Here is a 25,103-nt window from a genome sequence, read left to right on the forward strand (position 1 = left end):
AGTCTCTCACACAGGGAGTCAGTGGCTGAGCTGGGATTTGAACCGGGGACCTGCTGTTTACAAGCCTGTCTCTTTAGCACAATGCCCCCTAGACATGCCATCTAAACGGTCAAAAGGAATTTTTCTTAAAATAATATTCCGTTTCTCCAAGCCATGTGTCAATTCGGTGTGGAGTTACTTTTTGAAAAAGTGCTTGCATAATACAAGATGGTCCTCTCTTGGGAAGAATTAGTCCACATAGTTCATTTCAAGAATCATATCTACAAAATATATCAATCTTACCTGTCATGCAATTCTAGACTAAGCAGGTTTCGACTTTGCAGTTTACGAAATAAAAACTTATATTGGGAACATGTATTTTCGTTTAGAAACACAATGCCCAGTTCCAAATGAAGCATGTATAGAAGCAGACGTGACACAGGCAGAGAGGCATCTCCATGCAGGCCTGCATTCTGATATCCCCAACAACTTCAGTGGAACAATGTTTATCCCAAGTTTCATCACAAATGGATATGCGGTTTTCCAGTATGCACATCCGCCCCCTGCTGTCTGGGATTTCATCCCCCGAGAGGAGGGGGGCGGGGGGGGAGCAATAAGGAACATCCTGTACACATAAAAACCACAGAGAATATACAAGTGATCATTTTACTGCATACAATCTGGCGAGTTATAAAAAAAAAAAAAAAGGCTTTAATCATTTTACATTTTTTTAATTTTTTATTTTTACAGCTCTTTACACAAGCTTAACAAACAAACACGCATCAGAATTGATCTCGGATCGAAACAATCACAAAAGCTTAAACTGAACCAGAAAGGATGAAGAGTCAATCAGAGAAATCACGTGCTATACTACATTAGGTTCACTCAGCCTCGTGTGGGGCAAAGCTTCCAAGGGACGATAGCGTTGCACTCACATTGGGGGCCCTCCCCGTGATGTAGGCTCTCTTTGGGGGCAGTGCTGGGTATATGTGTAGGGCTTTCCACTACAGTACCGCACCCTTTGTGAAACCCCTCATCCAGAAAGAAATACCTGCCGTCAACACTGAGCTGGAATGGTCGTTACATTGCAGAGCTGTACAGCTGTGGCCAAAAGACCTTTAGAATTGAGACATCATTTTTTTTTTTAAAAATGCACATAATTTAGATCTTCTATTTAACATCATATAATCAAAAGAAACAATATCTTTGTAAGTTTTTCTTATGGGAAAACTACAAAACGGTATACAATTCCTTAGGTTAAATTCACATAATTTCAACAGGTTTCATTTGACTTCATGAAGCAAAATGATGCAGGAGGATGCAAAACTTTTAGCCAGAGCTGTAGCAGAAATCAAAAAATATTTTTAAAAAAATAAACAAAAATTGTTCATTTCGTGTTCCGAGTAGTTTTTGGCTACTTTGATTCTGAACAAAACTGTTTGACTTCCTTCCTTTTTTAATGATCCTTTCCACCTGAAACGATTTTAAATCATTAAAAAATAAACACTCAGTGATGAACACACTTTCTCCAAGAACTTTAGAAGAGTAAAGAGTAAAACAAACACGGACCCGCTGGACCTCTGACTAGTGTGCTACGGTACTGGCTTTTTTCCTGGGAAATCTTTTAGACTTCTATTAAACACAAGAAAAACCAGAACATCTACCCAGAAGCGAGCTGCAACTTTATCAAAGACTCCCGCCTTCCTTTTGCTCCGGTTTATTTCAAAAAGGAAGGGAAGCAATTCTTACAGCAGTTTTAAAGTGCAGTGTTAGTGTTGTGTAGTGTTTGGGACTGGGTGGTTTGGGTTCCAGGTCTTAGAGAAAGGGGTCTGGATCATTTAAACTCAGTACAATTTAAATGCATCCGTGCTGATCTCCATAAAGAGGTGCAGTTTGCCATTCAAGCCACTAGAAGGCACTACCGCTTTGCTTTTTTTTTTGTAAGGTTTCTGTAATTCGAAAAGGAGATTTCTATGTGTTTTTTTTTTCGTCACGGGAATGCACAGAGACGTTTAGACATTTGAATGAATACCAGATTGAGATTCCTTTTAAAAAATAAAATTTGTGAACTGGAGCAAACACTATGTTATCTCGACAGTCTGAGAACAGCCCTGCACCTGTCAATGTATAATCGACAGTCTGAGAACAGCCCTGCACCTGTCAATGTGTAATTCATGCACGTTTTGAATCGAATGCCTTCTGGTGCTTAATGCCACACAGTGTAATAGCAAATCCGGTTGCTTGCAACTCCTGTGGAGGACGAACTGCTTTATATCTGCTCCAGAAACGATGCCACACGAGAGAGCCACACGCTGCCCCAGGAACACCCAGTACCTGGACAGCTGAACCACCCTGTACAGTATATTGCTAATCACTGATTTAAATCCCTTAGACATCTGATCAGCGTCAGGACAGGAGGAAGGATTTAAAGAACAGATTCGTGGTGAGAGAGAGAGAGAGAGAGAGAGAGAGAGAGAGAGAGGAGAGGAGAGGAGAGATAGTTCAGTGTGTTTCTCCACAACCCTGTGAAGCCCCTGCCCGCAGCGCACTCAGAGCTGAGAGCCGCTCCTTCCTCAGTCATCGGCGACGATGGACAGAGCTCGGAGCTCGTTTAGCTTGGCCTCGTTCTCCCGCTCCCGCTGCTCGTCCGTCAGACCCGACTGGTCGATCTGATCCGTCAGCTCCCCGAAGATTTTGCACATCTCTGTGTAGTAGACCACCTGCAAGAGAGCCCGGCACAGTTACCCTCTCCACAGCCCTGGCAGCTTAGCGTCTGCCACCACAGACCTCTGCACTGAGACAAAGACAGCATGCGATCGACACTGAAGCAGGGCAGGGTTACACTCATATCCCGTGGGGGGGGGAGGGGGGTGATCGCTTCGGGATGGGACCACAGCAAGCAAAACACATTGTAGAAACTCAGATTTATTTTGTAGTTTTTTTGAGGGTGTTACGTATTTTTTCATGCAGTTTGGAGAGACAGACATCCTGTAAACGTTGGTACCCGTGACCCACCCCTCTTGTGCCAGGGAATACCCAAGTTTCATTGCACTGGAGAATTACAGAACAAGCTAGGGTACACATTGCGCCCACGGTATCAACAGCACAAATAACGGACGAGAAACTCCATTACACGATGATTAGGATGAGGATGAGGCCCACAGCATTGCTGAACAACAAAACAAACACGTCATCTGCTATCTTAACATCCTACAAGTCACAGCAAAGAGCTCTTGGAAAAGTCTCACATTTTCACAACAGAAATAGTTGCTGGAATAACACCAGCGTTATTGTTTGGATCCTCAGATTGAATTCTCTCTTCTTTCCTGTTGTATGAACTCTCAACTACATTTCTGGGAATGCGCTTCACATTTGGAAATCAATCTTGGAGCTTCCGACAATGTACCTTGTTATAAGATTATCTGAATGTAATCCATGCTTGCTAGGGCACTTTGATTAAGGGGAGCGCTGTTTTAATTAGCACTAATTAAAAGGACATTTTTCAAACAGTAACAGAGCTAGGTCTGGGTAATGAAGCCTGGTTTTGAAAGCAGGCGAGTGATTGCAATGCTAAGAGCTCTCTGACACCTCCCACCCCTGCCTCTCCCCCAGCCCGTGACTCAGGATCCCGGGAGAGCGGCTCTGATGATTAATAAGCTTTAATCGCATTACAAGACTCTGAGGGAGTGGGCAGGAATGAAAGCACTGGGACATCCAACCCAGCGCTCACACCACATGCACACACACAGGCATATATATATATATATATATATATATATATATATATATATATATATATACACACACACACACACACATACATAGAGACATACATACACACATTACATACACACACACACACACACACACACACACACACCACACACACACACACACACACACACACTGATCATGCCCTGCGCTGCTTTGTTACACAAAAAGGTAGGACCGGGTCACAGTAAAAGGCAGCATCTCACTGCTACCTTGTGGCTGTGATTGTTCTACACTGAAACCCAACAATGCCGTGGCTCTGTCCTTTAACCACTTGTCCATCTGCACAAGGGCTCTTGTCTGAGTGAAAGAAACATGGGAGGGCAATAGATCCGGGGACGAGGCTGTGAGTGCTCCAGGCCTTTATGAATCAGCAGGCTGCCGCATTTACCTTCCCCGCTCTGCTGCAGGTAATCACTTCCTCTGTGAAGGACAAGGACTCCTGAAATATTTCACACGCAGCCCCCTGTGAAGGCTCAGGGGCGTAAGACTTCCGGAGAGGCTGAACTGCAGTTCACATGAATATTATACAAAACGGTGAGAAACTGGAGCACTAGCATTTCAAATGACGCCTGCTTGGACAACTCACTCACACATCTTAACTATCAATTCAACGGATCTCAAAATTCATGGGCCTAAACACTGCTAGACAGGCGAAGGATTTATTTGTACAGGCAGAAAAGGCACTGAAGAGAGTCTCGTGCACGGTTAGATGTTTGGGTTTTCATAACACTAATTCTTCTCAATCTCTGCGGTCGAGAATTCTAAGACATGGTGCCAGCCTCCAATTCTTTCCTAAATGCTATCACACGTTCCTCTGTAAAGGCTGCTTGTGCAGAACTATACCTGGCATCTCTCCACGTTAGCTATTTCTAAACCTTGTTTTCCTCTGTAATTAAGACATCGTTCTCAAAAAGCATCTCAGCACTGTGCCGTTCCCCATGAGGTCACTGCCAGTTTGAGTTAATTACAGACAAACAATACCTTTAAACTGAAAATAGCTTGGGCTTCACTGCACCAGGAGACAAGACAGACCTAGAGAATGTCAAGACAACCTAGTCTCCCCAAACCTGTCTCTGTGCCAGAAGAACCACATTATCCCAATCAGGCAAGCAGATCACCATGCAAAACTCTGAATGCATAAAGAATACCGCTCCCCAAGAGCTGCACCGTTGAGTGCTTCACAGACGTGCACGCAGGTTTCAAGCTTGCATTCACTGGTGATAACACCAGTAAGAGGCACTTTCCTGGCAATAAATGAATCGCTTCAGTGACAAGAAGGCCTATTAAAGGTTTTTGGTGGGAATTCATGCCCAGGCCACATTTTGGTCAGCTGCTGGTCAGAAGCAAAGAATACATTGAGAATTATCCCATTGCATAATTAACAGGTTTAATAAAAAAAAATATATATTAATATTTGCTACAGTATTTTGCTGCATGAAGCGTAGACAAGGAGGAAGCCTAACTGTGTTGCAAGTCTCGAGGACAGCCTTGTCAGTGTGAATGCCGCTGGGGCCAGCTCTGCTGCTCGGCTTGCACCTACCTGTGCCCGGATCAGAGCCTCGAAGCTGGGCTGGAAGTAGTCAATGCGGCTGTGGTAGAACCTGGGCATCTCCTCCAGGAGCTGCTTGTTCTTGGCCTCAAAGTCCTCTCGCACCGGCCTCAGCTCTTCGCGGGCCTGGAAAGAAAAAGGACGACCGACTGATCAGCGCACTAACCTTTCCAATAAAACCAGCGACGCTCGTCCTACGAGGCTCTCTTTCAACTCGATTGTAAGTCACAACCTTTCCAGCTGGGTCTTTAATTACTTCAGCCTGCCAAGGCTCAATGAACTCATTCAGGACCTCACAGGAATAAAACAAACCTCCAGACTGGAAGGGATGACAGGGCCAGTTGTGCACCACTGGGGCAGATGCATGTGGGTGTGGGTGTGCAGAGGGACTCTCTGGGATTGTTTTGTTTTCACGCATGTGTGAGCGAGTGTGACTGTGTGCGTGCGAGTCTGTGCGTGCGAGTCTGTGCGTGCGTGCGCCTGTGCGTGAGTACAGTGACTGCAGTACCTGGTGCAGCTTGACCATGATGGGCCCGGTCTTCTCCTTCTCCTCGTACTTCTCTACCTTGGACTGCAGCCGCTTGTAATCCTGCAGAGCCTGTTCTCTCCGCTTCACTGCCATGTTGAGGCTGGGGAACACGCTGCTGAACCTGAGCCAGAGAAAGAGAGAGAGACAGACACAGAGAGAGAGTATGAGATAGAGTGTAATCCAAACCAGGGTGGCATGGCTGAGAAAGAGGGGGTCTAAAGCAACGTTTCATTAAAGCACTTTCAAAACAACACTGAATAATAATAATCATAAATATATATAAGTTTACTGTTCTTCTAAACTGCAGCAGACGAGTCGACTCTTTGTTCATGTTTAGATTCAAAGTGAATTCAGATATAGCTGAGCCCGCTCTGAGGGTTAATTCCTCTTTAAGGTGGGGGAGGTGGAGCAATGAAGACGGAGCGGTCGGCAAGGTGCAAAAGTATAACAGTGGCTCCAGGGAGCCTTGACTTGGCTCCAGCTGTGTGCCACCGCAGAGACAAGCCAGGGATTGTTTCTCACAGGGAGTGGAAGGGAGCGGCCCAGCCTCACCTGCTCACGTCACACAGCTGGCAGGCTGACTGGCAGACAGCCCAAGTTCTGAGTATCTCTATACAATCGCTCTGCCACATTTCCGATAGGGGAAGACAAGGTGTGCTGTAAGGAGATAACGTGCGGATATGCAGCGCATGTCTTTCATAACTGAGTTCGATATTCAAGGGGGGGGCTCTATGTAACTGAAAGCGCTTCAGGGTTAGGGGTCGTCCAAAAATTACCATCAAATACTGGAAGCGTAAACAGCGTGCTCTATTTCAAGACACCCCCTTAAAAAAAACATCAAACTCGTAAAGCTTTGTTAAAAAATGCATCCATTTTTAAGTAAACAAAAATAAATGTTAGTAGATTTAATTTAAATGTGTATTTACAGGTCAAAACCATCGCTGTCCAGCTCCAGAGACAGAGGAGTGAAAGCACTTTTAACGAGAGGCGCTCAACTCAAACTCGTGCATGTGTAACTCTCAGCCACATCTCAAGCTGAATGTGACAAGCCCCTGGATGCTACTCCCATTCCACCTGTTTGTTCCAGGTAACTACGGCTTGAACACAGTCAACATCCTACCTTAATTTAAGGATTATCCCAAGCTTCCACATGACATGCAAACACTAGAACTAGCCCTACGGCTGCAAAAACTAATGGTGATATTATGTAATATACAGCTAGGGCCAAAAGTTTTGCATCACCTAGAATTTTAAGGATTGAGACATAAAAAAAAAAATCTACTAAAATTTATATATTTTATTTAACATCAAACTACAAAATGAAATCGGAAAAGTCTACCTCAAGCCATGATAATAGTACAGTATTTCATGTTAGATTTCCAAATGACACATTTTTCCATTTTTGTCAGTACATGGAAAACTGCAAAGCTAGTTAACGTGACATTATTCAGCAGGTTTCATTCGACATTATCAAGCATATTTAGTTCATTCTATAGGGTGATGCTGTACTTAAAACTTTAAAAGGTTTGTTTTCCTTTCTAAGATATAAGAAAGTTGTAGAAGGTTTATCTGTAGGTGAAGAAGAAAGCCTTACTGCCAGTGTTATGCAAATGAACAACACCAAGCTTCAGGCGAAGCCCACCTTGTCTCTTCATTTTTAATTCTTCTGTTGCGGGCGATAGCGGTCTTTCATAACTACCTACTGCTGCAGCGTCACTGTTTGATAACACGAGCTTAAACTGCCGTCTGGGGAATGTACACCAACTGGAAAGCAAACATGGTCTGCTTTTCCAACAAAGAAATGTTGCAAAGGTGGCCAAACAATGGAAGAACGTGGCAAAGAGACACCAAGAAAAAAAATAACAATTGCTCGTTCTAAAGCGTTCTGCAATAAGCTTATTATAAATTTAAAAAAAAACTCTCGCACACCTCATTCTAAGTCTCGGCTTTTAGCATTTACTCTGTAATTAAGCAGCTATCCACCCCACCCACCTTGTGAAAAGAAGATTCTTCCGCCCCTTCTCTGCGCCACCCACTACCTACTACCCTCTCTCCATGCCTGTGCAATCACCCTCCTGAAAGAATTCATACTGGCTACAGCGGATTCAACATGCCAGAACTACTACTGCATTCAGTAGGTCCAGAAATGTAACAAGATATACACGCAGAGCCATTCACGAATGGAGTTTGCAGCACTTTCACGTCACAAGAAAATAAAGCCTGTGCAAAAGGACCTCTTTCTGAGGCTACTTCGTCCTACAACATGCTGTCTCTGCACGATGCACGCTGACAGTTTTGACTCATGGCTTTTCTAGATGCATCTTGTGATCAAACAACGCATAACTGATATAAAAAAGCAATGTGTGTGTTTATTTATATATATGAGAGAGAGAGTCATAGCAAAGGCTTCCCCTTTTTAACTTTGCAAGCAGTATGTTGTTTTGGGTTTGTTTGTTTTTTTCTTTGCTTTTGTAGGCTGCCAATCTTCCCTGTTCTATATTTACAGCGTTTGCATTGAAATCCTTTTTAATTAAAATGCCCAGAAGGAGCTGGACAGCGGCGGCGCTGACACTCAGAGGCTCAGCCTGGGTGGGGCGGGAGGGAGGCAGGCTGGAAATAGCAGCAGGCATTTAAACCTTCATCGCAAACCTGGCACCGGAGAGCCAACGAACCAATCGCCTGGGTCAACCAGTTCAATCTAAAGGCTGCAAAATGATCACATTCTGACACACGCTCAACTTCAACAGAAGGTATTCTAGTTAGTTTACTATTCCCTTGGAAGCAGCTTCAGGTCACAGGGGTGCAAGACCTCCATGGTATCGTTTTACAGTGCGCTACGTTTCTGTTCGTAGTTGATCAGCAGGAGGCAATGTTCTCTCCTACATAGCTGATCAATAGCATCACACACCCTTCATAACTTTAACCCTTTGTTTGCAGAAGGGAGCTTCGCTAGTCCTTTATTTTCTATACTATGACGGAAAGTTCCTATGGTGGTAAGCAAATGGTTAAATCAGCATAGGATAAGGCATGGTCATGTTTATGAAGACAGGTCTTCGTATTCAGTTTTTCTTTGCACATATTGCTTCTGTACTATTCCTAGACTGTGTAATGTCCTGATCCAGCAGCAATAAAGCCATTCACCAATTATTTGTTTGGTTTTAAGCAGACAGTATTAAAGTATTTTTACACAGCTTTGCCCAGCTCAGGATAAAGAAGCTGGCCCTAATGCACAATACAATGGCATAGAAAAGATTCAATTCTTCTAGTAAATCTACATCACATTAAGCTCTAGGCAACGTCTTGCGTGCAGTTACTGCATTCCACGCAAACACACACTCGCAACTGTACGCTACAGGAAGCAGAATCCAAATCTGGGATCCTGTTTTGAAATGAGTCCTATTCAAAACTATTACAGGCTGGCTTATGGGTATTTTCAGGCATGCAAAAACGATTTGTTCATTTTTGAGATGCACCAGAAATTTAATCTGTTTTTTGAAAAAAAAAAAAAAACTGCACTTGAACAAAGCTAGCAATGAGCAAGTTTAGTATTTGGCTTGCAGGGACAGAGTGTGGTGATTAAACGGTTAACATGCACAGCCTGAGTTAATGAGCAGCTGTGTGCCCACGCGCCTCCCTCCCTCCTTCCCTCTCTGTGTAAACACAACTACGTCACTCTCCACCCAGCCCAGTGCAAGGCTGCAAGAGTGCAGAGCTGTGCTGGGGAGTGTACAGCATGTCATATCTTTCTGAGCGTGGGTATGTCAGGGGGTGTGTGTCACTGTACACTCTTAAATCATGTGCACTAAACTAATCCACTGGAACTTAATAAGACTTGAAGAAAAAACTAAAAACGTGCTTTGGTGTATGATGCTGCTAAGATCTATTTCATATATTTGTATCTGCGTCCCTGTGTGTCTATCTGTCTGTGTCACTGCGTTTCTCCATGTTCACCTCTGGATTAGCCCCCCCTGTCTAGCCAATCCCAAACTCCTGGCCCGGCTCCTAGGAATGCTGTCATATCAAGAACCTGCCCACACGTCCGCCCGTCGCCCACCAGGATGAGGAAATTAGAACCATTCCATCCTGTTGGAGCAGCAGAGCGACCAGAAAACAAGGGAAGAGAGAGAGAGAGAGATAGAGAGAGAGAGAGAGAGAGAGAGAGAGAGAGAGAGAACGCACTGCACTGCCGATGCAGAGGGCGGTGGGACGGACCCTTTGGTTATAATAGTGACTGTCTTCCAAGGGCTCGTTAAGACGCTGCTTCCTCTTCCTGACCCCTCCCCTGAGGTTACACTCTGGAAACTCAGCTTTCACAGCGAGTGAAACACAGCAGCAGGGCAAACTTTATTCCAGACGCACACTGCGCTCGCCTTGTGCTAACCCTTCCGTCAAACTGTAACCTCTCTGCGAACTGCTGAAACGATACTGTCAGTAATGTGTCTTGAAACTGTATTACTGCAGGCTCTGTATCCTGCCTTATCTGCCTTGTGTGTTGCACATGTCAGCTTGAAATGTATGCTGAACTACGACTCAAAATGTGCATTACGTTACAGAGCTTCATAGCAGTGTGTTAGCATTGGGTGGAGCGTATCCGTAGATCACTTCATGTTTTTGTGTATTTTTGAATGAAATGTGTTTAAAATTGAAAAATCGAATCCATCAGTAACTCAAACCACACCCAAACCAAGTAGCCAAGCACAGCCAAACCCTTTAAATCTCACTTCTACAGGCGCTTACTTTTTCAGTGGATCAATGACAGTCTTCTGGATCTGGTTGACCTGTGGGGGTGTAAAGAAGAGATTTAGGCTTCTGTGTCCACACTTGGGTTATCTTATCCTACGAACGGAAACCATACCTCTGCTTACTTGCACGCTATTACTACAGTGCTCCCTCTTTGTAATGCTTTAGGGTCAGGAGTCACAGTTACAGGACCGTGCTCTCTTTGTGTTCAGCCTTACAACGAGAACGAAAGTGCCGGTCAATTTGCATTACAGGGGAAACGGGAGCCATGCCCGTGCCGCCTTATAACTGGTACCCCCCTAGAAATAAAGATCTGTCTTATAAAGAGAGAGCACTGTACCCCAATCCCAGGAGTGAATTCCAGAGGGCAGTCCGACAACTGAGACTCGAACAGCTAAGATCCGGTGCAAAGTTTGCTCGACTTTTCTAAGTGGAATAAAAACTCTCCGATGCTAAAAGGCATAGTGAGATTTCGTAGTTTTAGTTTTCAAAACATCGATAATTTTTTATTTTTTTTATTCCACTTTCAGAAACGTGGAGTGTTCTGTGCTCCGGAGTCAAAGCACAGTGCGCCCTGCCCAGGATCCCATGAAGCTGGGAGGTTTGCTGCCTCCAGCCCAGTATCCCAGCTGGCTTGAGAGACTCACACAAGTCCTGCTGTGAGTCAGCGGGTCAAACTGGGGTTCAAACCCAACGCTTTCTGACTCACAGGGACACAAAGACTCGGCTTTTGTTCCAGAGCGATACTGCAGCAAGCAGAATACAAAAACACTGGAGTCTGTTTTGTTTTTTTTAAATATATATTTCCTGCTTTTTTCATCTCTGTATGACTTATAGTAAGTTGAAAGCCAGCAAGGGTTACAAAAAGATGTCCTTTTAATCTCACACAGGAAAAAAAAAAAACAGTGCGTGGGATTTATCAATGAAACCCCCCTCGTTAGCATCCATGCAAGCAGATCCAGAGGCAGATAAAAGGCATGTGCGCAATGAGTTTGCCTGTGCTTCGGAGGGAGGCCTGACAGCTCTCTCTTTCTCCAAAAGCGCTGTGAGAGCGTGTGACGGAAGCAGCACACTTGTGGCTGAAATGTTTCCTCGCTGCTCGGCATTTCAGCAAGATTGAGGAAACAGAAGCCGATAACCGAACAGCTAAGCTGCACACAGACTTGGTGGAGTATTTCAATCACAAGTAAGTATTTGATACTCAAATTAAGGAAGCTACAAGTGGAACCTTTTTTTTATTTCTCCCGAATAATAATATTGTATTATTTTCATACTATAATATAACTATATAAATAGTATAGGATATATAGTATGTTTATTATATATAATAGCGATATATTTCTTGTCTTTCCATCAATACAAAAACGAAATCGCGCAATAAGGACTGTCTCTTCCATATTCTGTTTAAATCCGCATGTGAACGTATATGTGGGGAGGGGGGGGGGAGAAAGAAACGTGGAGGTCAATCCCAAACTTATAGAAAACGGTATACTGAAATACTAAAAGGCCACTTACTTGTCTTCCAAAACTCTTGTTTTTATGCCACACAGGATGTCGCAGAATAATGGAAGCAAGAAACTATTTCAGTTTCTTCTCAAGCAAGTCTGAGACGCTGCAGCGGCTTCAGAACTGACATCACACTACTTCGTAATGGAATATTTTCCACCCGCTGTCCATAAACAGACAACGTCTTTGTTTCAACTTGGGAAAAACACACACAATCTCTCTCTCTCTCTCTCTCTCTCTCTCTCTCTCTCTCTCCTCGAAGAGAGGGGAGGGAAGGGGTTGAGAAGTGTTCTCCTCTCTCTCCTCTCTCTCTCTCTCTCTCTCTCTCTCCTCTCTCACGCACATTATTGGCACGCGTTTCAACAGACTCTATCAGTGATTTATGTGCGATTGAATGCGTAGTTCCGGTTCGATTCACTTACGTCACATCTAGGATTGCAACTTTCGCTATGTTTGCCAAGGAACTTTACACACACTGGAGGAGTCGGAGGAGCCTTGACTTGAATCCAGGTGTGCGCCAGGACTCATCGTACACGCCTTGCTCCAATAGGCTTTACGACATAACTCGCATACACTGCTTACAAAGCGAACATGGACATTCAATGAATACCCCTATTCAAGTATTGTTTCACTCTGAATTAGCTGGAAAACAAAAGCATACATTTGCACCTCGTTAAAGTAGCATGTTTTTTGATTAATTCAACGAAACTATTATAAAGCACAGAAGCACTGTCCTCTGCAGTAGAACGTGCGCGGCTGAAGCTCTAACGTGGTTGGGTTAGTTGCGCGAGGGTGTTCTATTCTAGCTGCACCAATGAAAAAATCCCTCCACGCTGTCACAGTGCATTATTCTCATTTAATATGGCATCCCGGCTATGATCACATGTGTCGCCACTTTACTTGCAATTTAGGTGCACAGTTAAAACAGTCAGCATAATTGAAAATGTTATTCATGTGTCTTCTTTTGTATCGCAGCTTTAGTATCTACACTACTGCTTGAGGAGAACTGCGGAAAACATCTCCTCACAGCCCCAAGCAGACACTCACACTGGGGGGGAAGGGAGAGGGGCAGGATGTGGTGCTGGTCTTGCTGTGAGGATTCTCCCAGAGAGAGAAGATCCACGCAATCTGTTAGCCTGCCTGAGGGCTGAGATCCATACGGCTCATCTGCAGGATTAAACACACAGCAAGGCAGTGTGCTTCGGTGTGCAACTGAACTGTACTCTGGACGCTGCAGCTAAGTGCTGTGGAGCCTGACGTACTCTGCATTCATCACTGCATATTAAATACCCTATTGTTCCTCTTTCCAGCACACTCAGGACCTACCTTCCTGCCACACTCCCCGAACGAGAGGGGTCTGACTCAGCTCACAATCCTGCCAAACAATCCACAATACCTTATTGTGACATTTTTATTTATTTATTTATCGGTCTGTTTGTTGCTTGGCTTTTAAAAACGTTGGCCGGTTTGTCTCGCCTAACAGGTGGCGACCTTGTTTGTACATCAGCAACTCAGGGACAGATTTACTGCCCTGTTCTGGCTCTGCTTTTCATAAAACACTAACGCTCGAATAAAACGAAACAGCAATACAATTAAAACCCTAGTAGAGGTAGAGAGATAGAGGAGTCAAGAGCCTGCCTGCCTGTCTCTGTCTGTCTCCTTGCTCACCTTCTCATGGTTGAAGGCATCCATCCTGCGCATGGCTGTGTCCACAGCAGTCATGGACTCCAGGAATGCCTGGTCCTGCTCACACAAGGGGTTGGACAGCAGGTCTGATGAGATCTTCACTGCCGACCTGGACATGGCTGCGAGCGGGAGAAACGGACAGCAACCGTCAACGTCGCGTTTACTACAGGAGAGAGGCCGAGGCTTTGTAAAAAAAAAAAATAAATGCTTAGCGGGAATTTTAAAAAATCTAATAAACTTGACAAAACATTTAAAACAATCAGGGGTAAAAATTAGTTTGAAATGATTCTTGCAGGCGTGTTCGTCTCATTTGAATATCTACTGTAAATCAACTGTGTCAAAGGCCCTGGTGTTTTTTTTGTCTTGTGTTGTTTTACTGCACAGGCATCACTAGGGCACTCCCGGCACCACCTACCCAGAATCACGGTTACCCCTGAACAGGTTTCAATAGCACTGCACTCACGGACACCATGCTGACGCATTTCACAACCCAGTCCATTCGGACATGTCAGTGACACAGCTCAAAACATACAGTACACAACGTTCTACTCGATCTACACAGAAATAAGGAAGACAGGCTGAGGACAGAGAACAGGAATCACTTCACACAGAGACAGTGGTGAGGGGATGGAATGGGTTACCTAGTCATGTTGCTGAAGGAGACTCTTCTTCACACAGAGACAGTGGTGAGGGGGTGGAATGGGTTACCTAGTCATGTTGCTGAAGGAGACTCTTCTTCACACAGAGAGTGGTGAGGGGATGGAATGGGTTACCTAGTCATGTTGCTGAAGGAGACTCTTCTTCACACAGAGAGTGGTGAGGGGATGGAATGGGTTACCTAGTCATGTTGCTGAAGGAGACTCTTCTTCACACAGAGAGTGGGGAGGGGATGGAATGGGTTACCTAGTCATGTTGCTGAAGGAGACTCTTCTTCACACAGAGACAGTGGTGAGGGGATGGAATGGGTTACCTAGTCATGTTGCTGAAGGAGACTCTTCTTCACACAGAGACAGTGGTGAGGGGATGGAATGGGTTACCTAGTCATGTTGCTGAAGGAGACTCTTCTTCACACAGAGAGTGGTGAGGGGATGGAATGGGTTACCTAGTCATGTTGCTGAAGGAGACTCTTCTTCACACAGAGACAGTGGTGAGGGGATGGAATGGGTTACCTAGTCATGTTTTTGCTGCTGGATCACTGGGATCCTTTAGGTCCGGATTTGAAAGTTTTTAAATAAATTACTACTAGGAACTGGACGAGCACTGATGGTCCGAAAGCTGCTTCTAGTTCGTAAATGTTCTTACATTATTATATTTTCATAGTAGCCTGATGTTACATGCCATATTTATTTACATATCTTTTTTTTTTTTTTAAGTCCTAACAGTGATTCCCCATATGTTTGAGATAAAATATAAATATTGAAATAACCCTGAACAGCTTTACCAAAGAATGGTTTTGACAGACTGCTGGCTGACATCCATAACTCATAATCAGTCCCGTCCCCCGTCCCCCCCGATCAAGGGCAAAGCAATGAGCGACATCATCACGTGTGGCCCTTGAACCTTTAAGAGGTCATCGGCAACAAAACAACTCCATCGATCTTCCTTGTCAGGCACTTTTCCATTCTCCAGAGCAAACTCGTAACCGAGAACTTCAGGGGAAGATCCACAAACGGGTCAGTTCAGTTTTAAAGTAGCCTAAACAAAGAAACAGGATCTACTTTTTTTTAAATCTAAATAGAGAAGCGCCAAGTATGCAACGACTCTCTTGAAAAAGGTTTCACTGAACTCCAGCAAACAGAGAGAGGAAAAAAAAACAAGTTCTAAAATCCTGCTGCTAACCAACTCGTTGAAAGCCCAGCGAGTTCCAGAGCTGCTGAGCGATGTGTTTACTGCGCAGGGTAACCTTCAAGAGAATCCCCAGTACAAAACACACACACTCACTCACACACACACACACACACACATCCTGGGCTGGTTTGGATCAATCAGCGACGGGCAGACTGCAGTCAGCGTGTGCCACACATTACGCTACAGGGCTGCTCAGCAGATGGTATTTGTTTAATTTGTTAATTGGGTTTAAAAAAAACTGACATTTCCTTTGATGGGGCTTTTCATATTACAGTTTAAGGAAATTAGACCACCCCCCCCCCCCCCCCCCCTCAAACAAAAGACTGGGTATAGCAGCTTGAACTAGAGGAAAGCTGTGGACAGCTTGTAATGTAAACATAGGAACTGTGTTTGAATGGCTACAGGCGAAACACCAGCGTTCCAACAACAGGGTTTCGGGGTCTCTCCTCCAGTACAGGTGCTGCTGTAGGAGCGCCACTACAGGGAGGAATACTGGCTGCGGTTAGCCAATACATTTTACCCAGCAACAGCAGAAAAACAAATAACACTAATCAATGATTTTAGAGTCCCTATTAAAAACAGAGATGAAAAGCAGGTGCCCTCAGTCTCCTCCACCTCCTCCCCAGCTCACTCTCCTCACTCATTCCTCACTCCCACGATTTCAGCAGTGTGTTTCGCAGGGCTCGGCTGTGGGCACGGTGAATGAAATAAGAAATGGTTTTCGCAGTTAGGAGCTGCACTCCCAGGACCGGAAGCCCTGCTCAGCAGATGTGCTGCGTTAACGGCTGCCGTCTTCTTTGGGCAGACAGCTGCCGAGCACCAGGAGCATTCCCGTCCTGTTTCTAGTGTTCTGAACTGGCTTGCTTTCCCTGTGCCTGCAGTCTGGGCTTTGCCGACTGAAACCACACTGCAGTCAGCCAAGAGCTGGATGCATGCAGAGGACAGTTTAAAATCAGTACGCCACTTGGCACAGCTGCATGACTGGTTGAATAATCCGTGAATAACACACACACAGATCTCTCTGGCAAGCTTTTCTTGTTGTTGTTGCGGTGTATTATTTTACCTAGAAACAATGCAGAGGCGAATACTAGTTTTTAAAACTACTACAAATATAACCAAGTGAATACGAGGCATTCGAACCAAGAACAGAGGCCACACCCACCTGTATCCGCCTCTGTGCTTTTCTTCATGTCTTTGTGAAGCTTCTTGGTTTGATCTTCCAATCTGTGGTTTAAAAAAAAGGATACAGATCAGGGTTAAAGCAAAAGCCTACGGTTACCAAAAAAATAAATAAACGAACGAATGAAATAATATCACTTACTTCTGAAGTTTCTCATATTCTCTTTCAAAATCTCTCTCCACCTGCCAAGATAAAAAGAGGACTGAGATTAAAAAAAAGAGAGGGATTGATCCCATCATGAATCACGCTCCGCTTCGTAGTTATACTCAAACAGAAAAATCTACCATGAAATACTGCACTGCTATTATGGCTTCCCGTAGACCTTTTGTGATATAACTCTGCAGTTTCTTTCTTTACATGATGTTAAATAAAAGATCTAAATTACGTTTGTGTGTGTGCATATTTATATATATATTTATTTTTAAAAATTATGTCTCAATCCTAAAATTCTACATAATGCTAAACTTTTGGCCTTAGCTGTATGTGTTTTAAACTATATATCTACACAGTGCTCCCTCGCTAGAAAGCTCTCTGTTATAACACATCTCGGACATAATGCAACTACAGTGACTCATGCAATATTTCTACAGTAAATACAGTGCAAGTTCAAACTGGAAACAACTTATCAGCCTAGCTTCCGTTTCTGTCTCTCCCTTTTGATACACTATCTGAACTGAAGAAAAACTGCGCTGGCACTTTATAACACAGATATCTTATTCAGCAGTCAATTTATAACTAAATAAATATTACACCTATTACCTGGTTATCTTTCCTAATGTATTTACTCTTTTGTTGCGAGAGGAGCTGCGGCTTTCTCTGGGAGACGCTTCAGCCCCGCTCCGGCAGCCGAACTCGGGGGCGAGCCCGTTCCCTCTTCCCCTCTCCCCCTCTCCCCACCCGCTCTCCTTCTCACACTTGGTTTGCTCGTCTGTCGCTTCGAACTGAACCCCTGACCGTCGTTTAGCCAAAAGTTTAAAAACTGCTCATTAAAATGATACACGAGTGGGAACGTTACATTTTGTAAAAAATATAGTGTTGATTACATGGCGCTTCATGCAGGGTTAATTCAGGGAAACATTTTTGCTTCACTGTACGTGCCTTGTAGAGAGGGAGTTACTTTATTTTGTATTTTAGTCAGATGTGCCCCACCCCCTTCCCTGCTCTTCAGTTACAATGTAGTTTACAAAAGTCAATGTTACCCTGTACCCAACACAGGGGACTCCTGGTTGAACTCTTGCTGTGTGGTGATAATACATATATGTTCTAAATAATATATATATATATATATATATATATATATATATATATATATATATATATATATATATATATTTTTTTTTTTTTAAATACATCATACTAGCCAGAGGCGTTGAATTAACAAGCTGTCCAACTCACCTGCCTAGGAACGAATTGTAAACCCTGAACATTTATTTATTTTTTTAAATGCCACCAAAGAGCTTGTGGAGTTTTGACGTGCCGAGGCATTCTGAGAACGCTAAAAATCCAAACAACAGCACGGAAATAACTTTTTCTTTTTTTAAAATAAATAAACAAATAAAGAGCCTTCCTGCGCGAGTAGGCTTGTTCCAAAAGCTGCCAGCGGATCACAGTTTGAGTGTCTGTTAGGCTTCCCGAGCAAGCATGCTGGGTGTGTGGGATAGCGTGACGGTACCCAAGAGTGGGTGCAATGTGGAGAAACCACTTCCCCTGTAATCCTCTCTGCCTGTGGCTCGGGAGACATGCTGGACGGTTTTTCTGCTTCCTGCGACACCAGAGCGATTGAGGAGGGGGTGTGCAGGGGTACGGGCATCTCTGCATGGAATCCGACGCTCGCTCTTCACCCACTCTGCAAACCGTTTTATATTTCTGTTTATTTATTTCAGAGGAGATGCATTCATCTTGGATTCACAGCCGTTGCTAACTGCGGAACCCTGCTGTTAGCAATCAGGTAAGCTCAGTATGGTCATGTATATATATATATATATATATATATATATATATATATATATATATATATATATATAAACTATATATAGCAACTGTAAATATCCTGGGAGTTCACCAAAAAAAAAAAAAAAAAAAAAAACTTCCAGGTGACTTAGTAGATGAACAGAAAAAGATAAGGCCACTTTTTCAGGAACGGTGGTTTCAAACCTGGTTCCAGACCTCAGTTTGAGGCAAAGTTGCTGCATCCAAGTCTCGCCTGGTCTGCTATGCAGTGGCCTGAAACCAGAGTCTCTTTGTGTGCCCTCAGTCTCACACGGACGACGGAAAAAGGGATTGCAGGCTATTTGAAATGGTCTGCTGCAGCTGGGCTTGAGTTAATAGCAAAAAAACAACAAGGTTTTTCGACATTTAAAAATGTGTTACTGGTGAGCAATCTGGACGATAACAATACAGAAGTATTCACGGTCCGGCGAGGTGGAATTCACCTTAAACTGGATGCTTTCATTTCAGCACACAGACGATGAGAAAACGGGAACTACCCCAATGGCATCACGAGGACAATACTTCTGCACACCGAAGGCAAAGAGAGAACACGGAACTGCGCTTACCGTCTTCGAAACAATCTGTTTCTTGGGCTGGCCAATCTTGAAGGGAATCCTGCAACCAAGCAAAAATACAGACAGCTGAGAAAACTTGTCGTTTACTGTCGCAGCCTCATTTTTCTATTGCTAACAGGCTTATAAATGTACTACAGCAGAACATTTCATATCCGACCCTGTAAGACAGGACACCCTCTATTAACTGATGGACCTCTGGCATGTGCCAGTTCCACATGCTGCTGTACAGTACAGCTGATCAGTTTCATTACTATGTGATTAAACCGTAAACTCAGTGCTTAGCAGGGCAGGCCAGACTCAGTTCCAAGTTAAAAAAAACAACAAAAAAATACAACCACAGGTGCTAGAAATAACTTTTGTTTTTAAATTCAAAAATAAATTTTTAAGTATCCTGTACGTAATAGACCCTAAACAATAACAGAGCACTTATATATCTCATGATTTCTGGATTGTCCAAAACAAAGCTATAATAGACTCACCATGTCATCTCCTATAACTGGAAGCCCCCCCCAGGTAACCCTAACCCTCAACTCAGACCACACTGCTGCTCCTGGCAGCCCCGGCATCACCCCTCACATCTGGGTCTCATTTTATAGGATGTCACCAATTAAAGGGGCAGCCCGCTCTGCAGGGTTCCATGGGATGCCGTACCGCAGACCGGAGCCATCAACTGTGCTTGATTGAGAAGCTCCGGACCACATACAGCACAGCTACGGCACAAAGCTGTCATTCTGTTGTTTTATTCTATACAAAAGACTAGGAGTAATCAAGACCCATCCAGTGGCCAACGCAGTCTCTGCAGGGCTAGTGCAATTTTTTTTTTTTTTTCCCCCCTTGCTATTTCATGGTGTAAGGCTTTGTGACTTTAATGTTTCTTTCTGAAACACTGAACCGGGTGCCCAAAAAAAGTACTGTATTCTTAATGCTGATGCAAGCTCTTATTTTTGAAGCGTGACAAAATTCCCCTGTTGATTTCTTCAGAGCAATGAACTATTAGCAAACAAGATTGTAATTCAGTCCTATTAGTGGCACAGATGCTGTAACCAGGAGGGTATTATTAGACAGACACTGTCTCTTTAAATGCCACTTTTTAAAATGACGACACCACCCTCGGGCTGGCCAGGTAAACAGGATATGAGGTCTAATGAAAAATCTAATTTTAAAATGGGGTTAACAACAGGTATTGAAATATTACACAATGTTTATGCAACACTGAAAACTAAAAAATAGAAACCTGGCAGGTTTCTGTAACAACCGTAAACCACAGCCTGTTTCTCACATTATTTACTACAGTACGTGAAAAGCCAGTAAAACTGGTATTTACTATCATTTGCTCTCCATTACCCATACTTACACAATGTCGTGTACCTATAACCTGGAATTAATCGGGGTTTATACCACAATAACAGTGACTCAGAATAGCCACCCCTCGCCCACAGCTGAACTCAAGTGTGCTTCAAGTCTTATATATGCTTTCCTTCATTCTTCTGTAACTGTAAAAAAAAAGTGTAACGAACACTAAACCTGTCCGCTCGCCAGGGTCCACTGCAAAACAAACTCGGGGTGTTTAAATCATTTAAGGAGAGATTTAACATATGCAGTAGAACGGGTGTACGGACATGCCTCGGATGGGTTTATTACTCTCTGTACACACACAGATATCCACTCTTGTGTGATGCAATGCGTTATCTGCACCGCGCCTTGCACAAGAAGCCTAAAGCAGATCACAATGTCTTGCCCCGAACTGCACAGCAAGTGTATCTATCAAGGACAAATAACTGAAACCTTGGGTTTTGAATCTCAAAACAATACCTTTATTTTTCACAAGAAAAAATAAATAAAATACAGAGAATGCCCAACATATTTTTCAGTCTGCATCTTTGCGAGAGGGTGGAAAGAACAAACGTGTGCCGAAATCTGAGCAATGTTAGCCATGGAATGTTACTAACGCAGCAGGCACTTCCGTGAGGCACTGCAGCCTGGTTCAAACGATGCATCTTTGACTGTTTTATAAGCTGACCCTCCGAGTCGCAGGACAGCAGCTCCCACGTCATCAGAGCATGTGTCAAGGCATACCTAAAATTCCCAGCTCCTTCCAGCGAATAAAGAGGTCTTTGACAGAGCAACTTGCCCAGCCCTGAAGACTGAGGCTGTTTGCATGAATTAGCAACGGCATTGCCTGCCAGCTATTGATCCCTGGACTGGGGGGCGATTGTGCACTGCGGGGTTAGGAGAGGAACAAGGCCTGGCGCGGCACTCCCATTCGGTCTTCACATGTAAATGGAGGTCAGCTAAAGACGCAAGTGCCGACAATGTGAAAACGGCAAGCTACAAAAACTGGGCAGAATGCAGCCGCCGTGCTGCTGGCTGCCTCTGACGTGGTCGTATACAATACATGTGCAGTGACTCAAAAAAAAAGCGATGGTCCTCGTGCCGTTCGTCACACAATGAGCATGAATTGGGCCCCTTGTGTTGGCCGTCTTCGAAAGGCCACGACGGGGATAAATCTGATAAAAAAAAATAAAATAAAGGGAAACGCTGTCCTGCTTGATATGGCAGCAGGGTCGCTTACACACTGTTGCGCAGTACACTGCACGCTTACTCTAAGGCTCTTTGTTCTGCCGCGATTGTCCGTCTCTGTTTCAAAGTCACTGGGCAGAATAAGGCAACAGACACACATTACGAAGACTGAATGTGTGGCTCTCCCAGCAGCAGCACAAGACTTAAAGGGACGCTGCTTTATTTAACAGGTTGCTTGAGCTCAGAGTGAAATCATTTTCTTGCAAGTCTACTCTTCTAGTTTTCCAGGCTGCATCTCCACTTTGAATCAAGCCCATTAATCCTGCATGACACTGGAGGTTTGTACCCTGTGTGATAGGTATCCCGATCCAACCTATCACCACTGGGGAGCCTAATGACTATGTGACTTCACCCAGTTCAAAGTGAAAGAAAACTCCTAACATTGACCTGCTAAGTTTTTGAGCATATTCCTGTCTGTCTGTCTGTCTTTACATATACCTCTAACTGTTTATTATAACTCACATGCCCACTGAAACCTATTAGCAGCAACTATAGATATTTAGCAGCTGGGTTTATACACAGGAATCCTGTCTGTCTGTCTGCCTGTCTCAGACTGCAAGTCACACTAAGTGTTTAGATAGATATATAAGTAATTATTCGATTGTGATGAAACTTTGGTCTTGACATGCTATGGCGCAAACTAGTGGCGTCTGTGGGCGTATGGTATGTCACATACACACAATGGACGTTGTCTACCCTTGATCCTAGCGATTGCTGAATGCACAGTTCTTGCAGCGCACTCCAGGGAAACTGTTACTGTGCTGTTGGTAACAGTTGCTTGCTCTCTTCATGCAACAAGCAGCTTTTGATGTCATGGCAACTACAGTCTGCTTACATAATAATAATAACAATAATTATTATTATTATTATTTTATATAGTGCCTTTCATAGTGGACCACCATTACAAAGCGCATTACAAGATGCGAGACTAGGGTGTGTGAAGCATGCATCAGCTGCAGAGTCACTCACAACAACAGCAACATCTCACCCCAAAGACGCAGCGCAAGGAGGTTCAGTGACTTGCTCAGGGTCACACACAGGGAGTCAGTGGCTGAGCTGGGATTGGAACCGGGGACCTGTGTTTGTGCTATAATTTACTACATAGGAAATACTGTAACAATCTACTATTTCTTTACATTGTGGTGTGTGTGTGTGGTGTGTGTGTGTGTGTGTGTTGTATGTGTATGTGTGTGTGTGTGTGTGTGTGTGTGTGACTGACTGACTGAGTAATTGAGAATCCTAGCACAGTCAAACTCGGGGGTCTCTCAATGTGTGGTCCGTGGCATCGATAAAGCCAGTGCTTAAAACAAGATGGCAGTGAAATATATAGTATTTTTTGTTTGTTTTTGTTTTACTTTAATTGCAAGAACCACAGCGCTGTTCTTTCCTCCATATCCTCAAATCGTGCAACAATAATAATAAAGACGGTCCTGAATACATGCTTACATATTGCTTCCCATCGATCGTTTCTCTCTTTGGTTAAAAGCACACATCACCGGCATGTGGCTGTGAACGGCGTTGAAACAACTCGTTCGTTATACCGGGGACTCAAAATCAGCTGGAGCGGCGTGACCCGGTTCTGTTTTGGTCTGAAAAGTGGACCTTACCCTAATAATAAGAAGCCAAACCACGGGATGAAAAGTGCGAACCAGTTCTGCAAAGCAGCGAGACGGTGCTGTGCCTTCATTGATGGCGACCGCACAGCCACAGTCTCTGCCCTTTCGAGTCTGTTCACACGCTGACAAGCACAAGCGATCCTCGACCTGCAAGCTGCAAAGCCTGACACTTACCAGCTCATTGTTCCGGGGGGTTTGCTCCAGTTTCAGTCCAGCAGGTTTCTGAATTACAGATTTTGGGGGTTTGTTTTGGTTGTTTTTCCTCTCTCTCGCTCGCTCGTTTCCTGTATCCTGCAACTGAAGGGGGCGGAGTCTGGCGTGGCGTCACGGTTCGTCTGACGTAATCGGTGACGATGGAAGGCAGTCAGAGCCCGGCAAATTTAAACACGGGAGTGAATGCGACTCTTTTTTTCTTAATGAGATTGCTGTTATTATTATTATTATTATTACTTTTAAAGATTTTGTTTAAGGCTACAGGAATTGACTCGAGCGTGCCCATAGTTTCATACTTTGGGAATTGCCGGTAAGTAGTTATTGTTGTTGAAACAGAAATAAAATATCACATTGATTGAGACCCATATAGGCAAACACAAAGTGGTCATCACATGTGTGTAATGCAAATGAATTCTGTATCGATACCGCATTGAAACATTACAATATAGTGCAAAATAACATGAGTAAGAAGTCAATTGAGACAAGCGCTTGATAATATTATAACTTTGGTTATTATCAAGCTGTTTATTATTTTTATTATTATTATTATAAATCGTTTTCGGCATCTCTAAACAGCTTGTCACTGGTAACGACGCACTGGATACTGAAGTAAGCCACAGATAGGATACGGTATGAATGGACAGCGCGGCGCCTCCTTCAGACTTGACCTCCGTGTAGCAGAAGCAAAGTATATTTAGGTCAATTTAAAGCAGCACTGTCTGTTGATGAGTATGGTAAGTGTATTGGGCTGGTTATCAAACAAAGAAAAAAGCCTCACATGTTGTTTTTTTTGCCCCCCGGCCCCAAGTGTAAAACTAGGAATTCTCTGACAGCATCGAGACAATCCGGGTTTTCCGCAGCAGACGGATTCCTAGGGTCCCTGTTCGTGACGAGAAGGAGTTTCACTGAGACTATCCTTTCGATGTGTGTGATTGCTCTCGCAGCAGCGTGAGTGCCCTGCTCTATGTCCACAGAGACATGTCCCAAGAGGAAATGTAACAGCGTTTCCATAGATCAGGCCATAGGAGGATTGGCAAACTCTATTTGAAGTAAAGCCTTTTAAATCAATGTTTTTAATCGTGGCATCATTCCGTGTCAGCAGTCTGATCAGTGTTAGCACTAGCATCAGCAATCTTACCAGTCCAGCAGTGTCGGCACCAGTCTTACCAGTCCAGCAGTGTCGGCACCAGTCTTACCAGTCCAGCAGTGTCGGCACCAGTCTTACCAGTCCAGCAGTGTCGGCACCAGTCTTACCAGTCCAGCAGTGTCGGCACCAGTCTTACCAGTCCAGCAGTGTCGGCACCAGTCTTACCAGTCCCAGCAGTGTCAGCACCAGTCT

At 44.1% G+C, this 25,103-nt stretch overlaps 1 protein-coding gene across 1 annotated transcript; it reads right to left on the reverse strand.

Annotated features, from left to right (window-relative positions):
• Nucleotides 1-707: 707 nt before the first annotated feature.
• bin3 (bridging integrator 3) lies at nt 708-23,863 on the reverse strand. Its single transcript, XM_041232266.1, has 9 exons — nt 23,726-23,863; nt 19,347-19,395; nt 16,933-16,973; nt 16,774-16,835; nt 13,746-13,882; nt 10,569-10,609; nt 5,811-5,952; nt 5,294-5,428; nt 708-2,699 (listed from the first exon to the last, which is right to left on the reverse strand). The coding sequence occupies exons 1-9, from the start codon at nt 23,731-23,733 to the stop codon at nt 2,553-2,555; spliced, it is 762 nt and encodes a 253-aa protein (XP_041088200.1). The 5' UTR covers nt 23,734-23,863; the 3' UTR covers nt 708-2,552.
• Nucleotides 23,864-25,103: the final 1,240 nt, after the last annotated feature.

The sequence above is a fragment of the Polyodon spathula genome, chromosome 29 (genome assembly GCF_017654505.1).
Source record: "Polyodon spathula isolate WHYD16114869_AA chromosome 29, ASM1765450v1, whole genome shotgun sequence".
Classification (NCBI taxonomy): Eukaryota; Metazoa; Chordata; class Actinopteri; order Acipenseriformes; family Polyodontidae; genus Polyodon; species Polyodon spathula.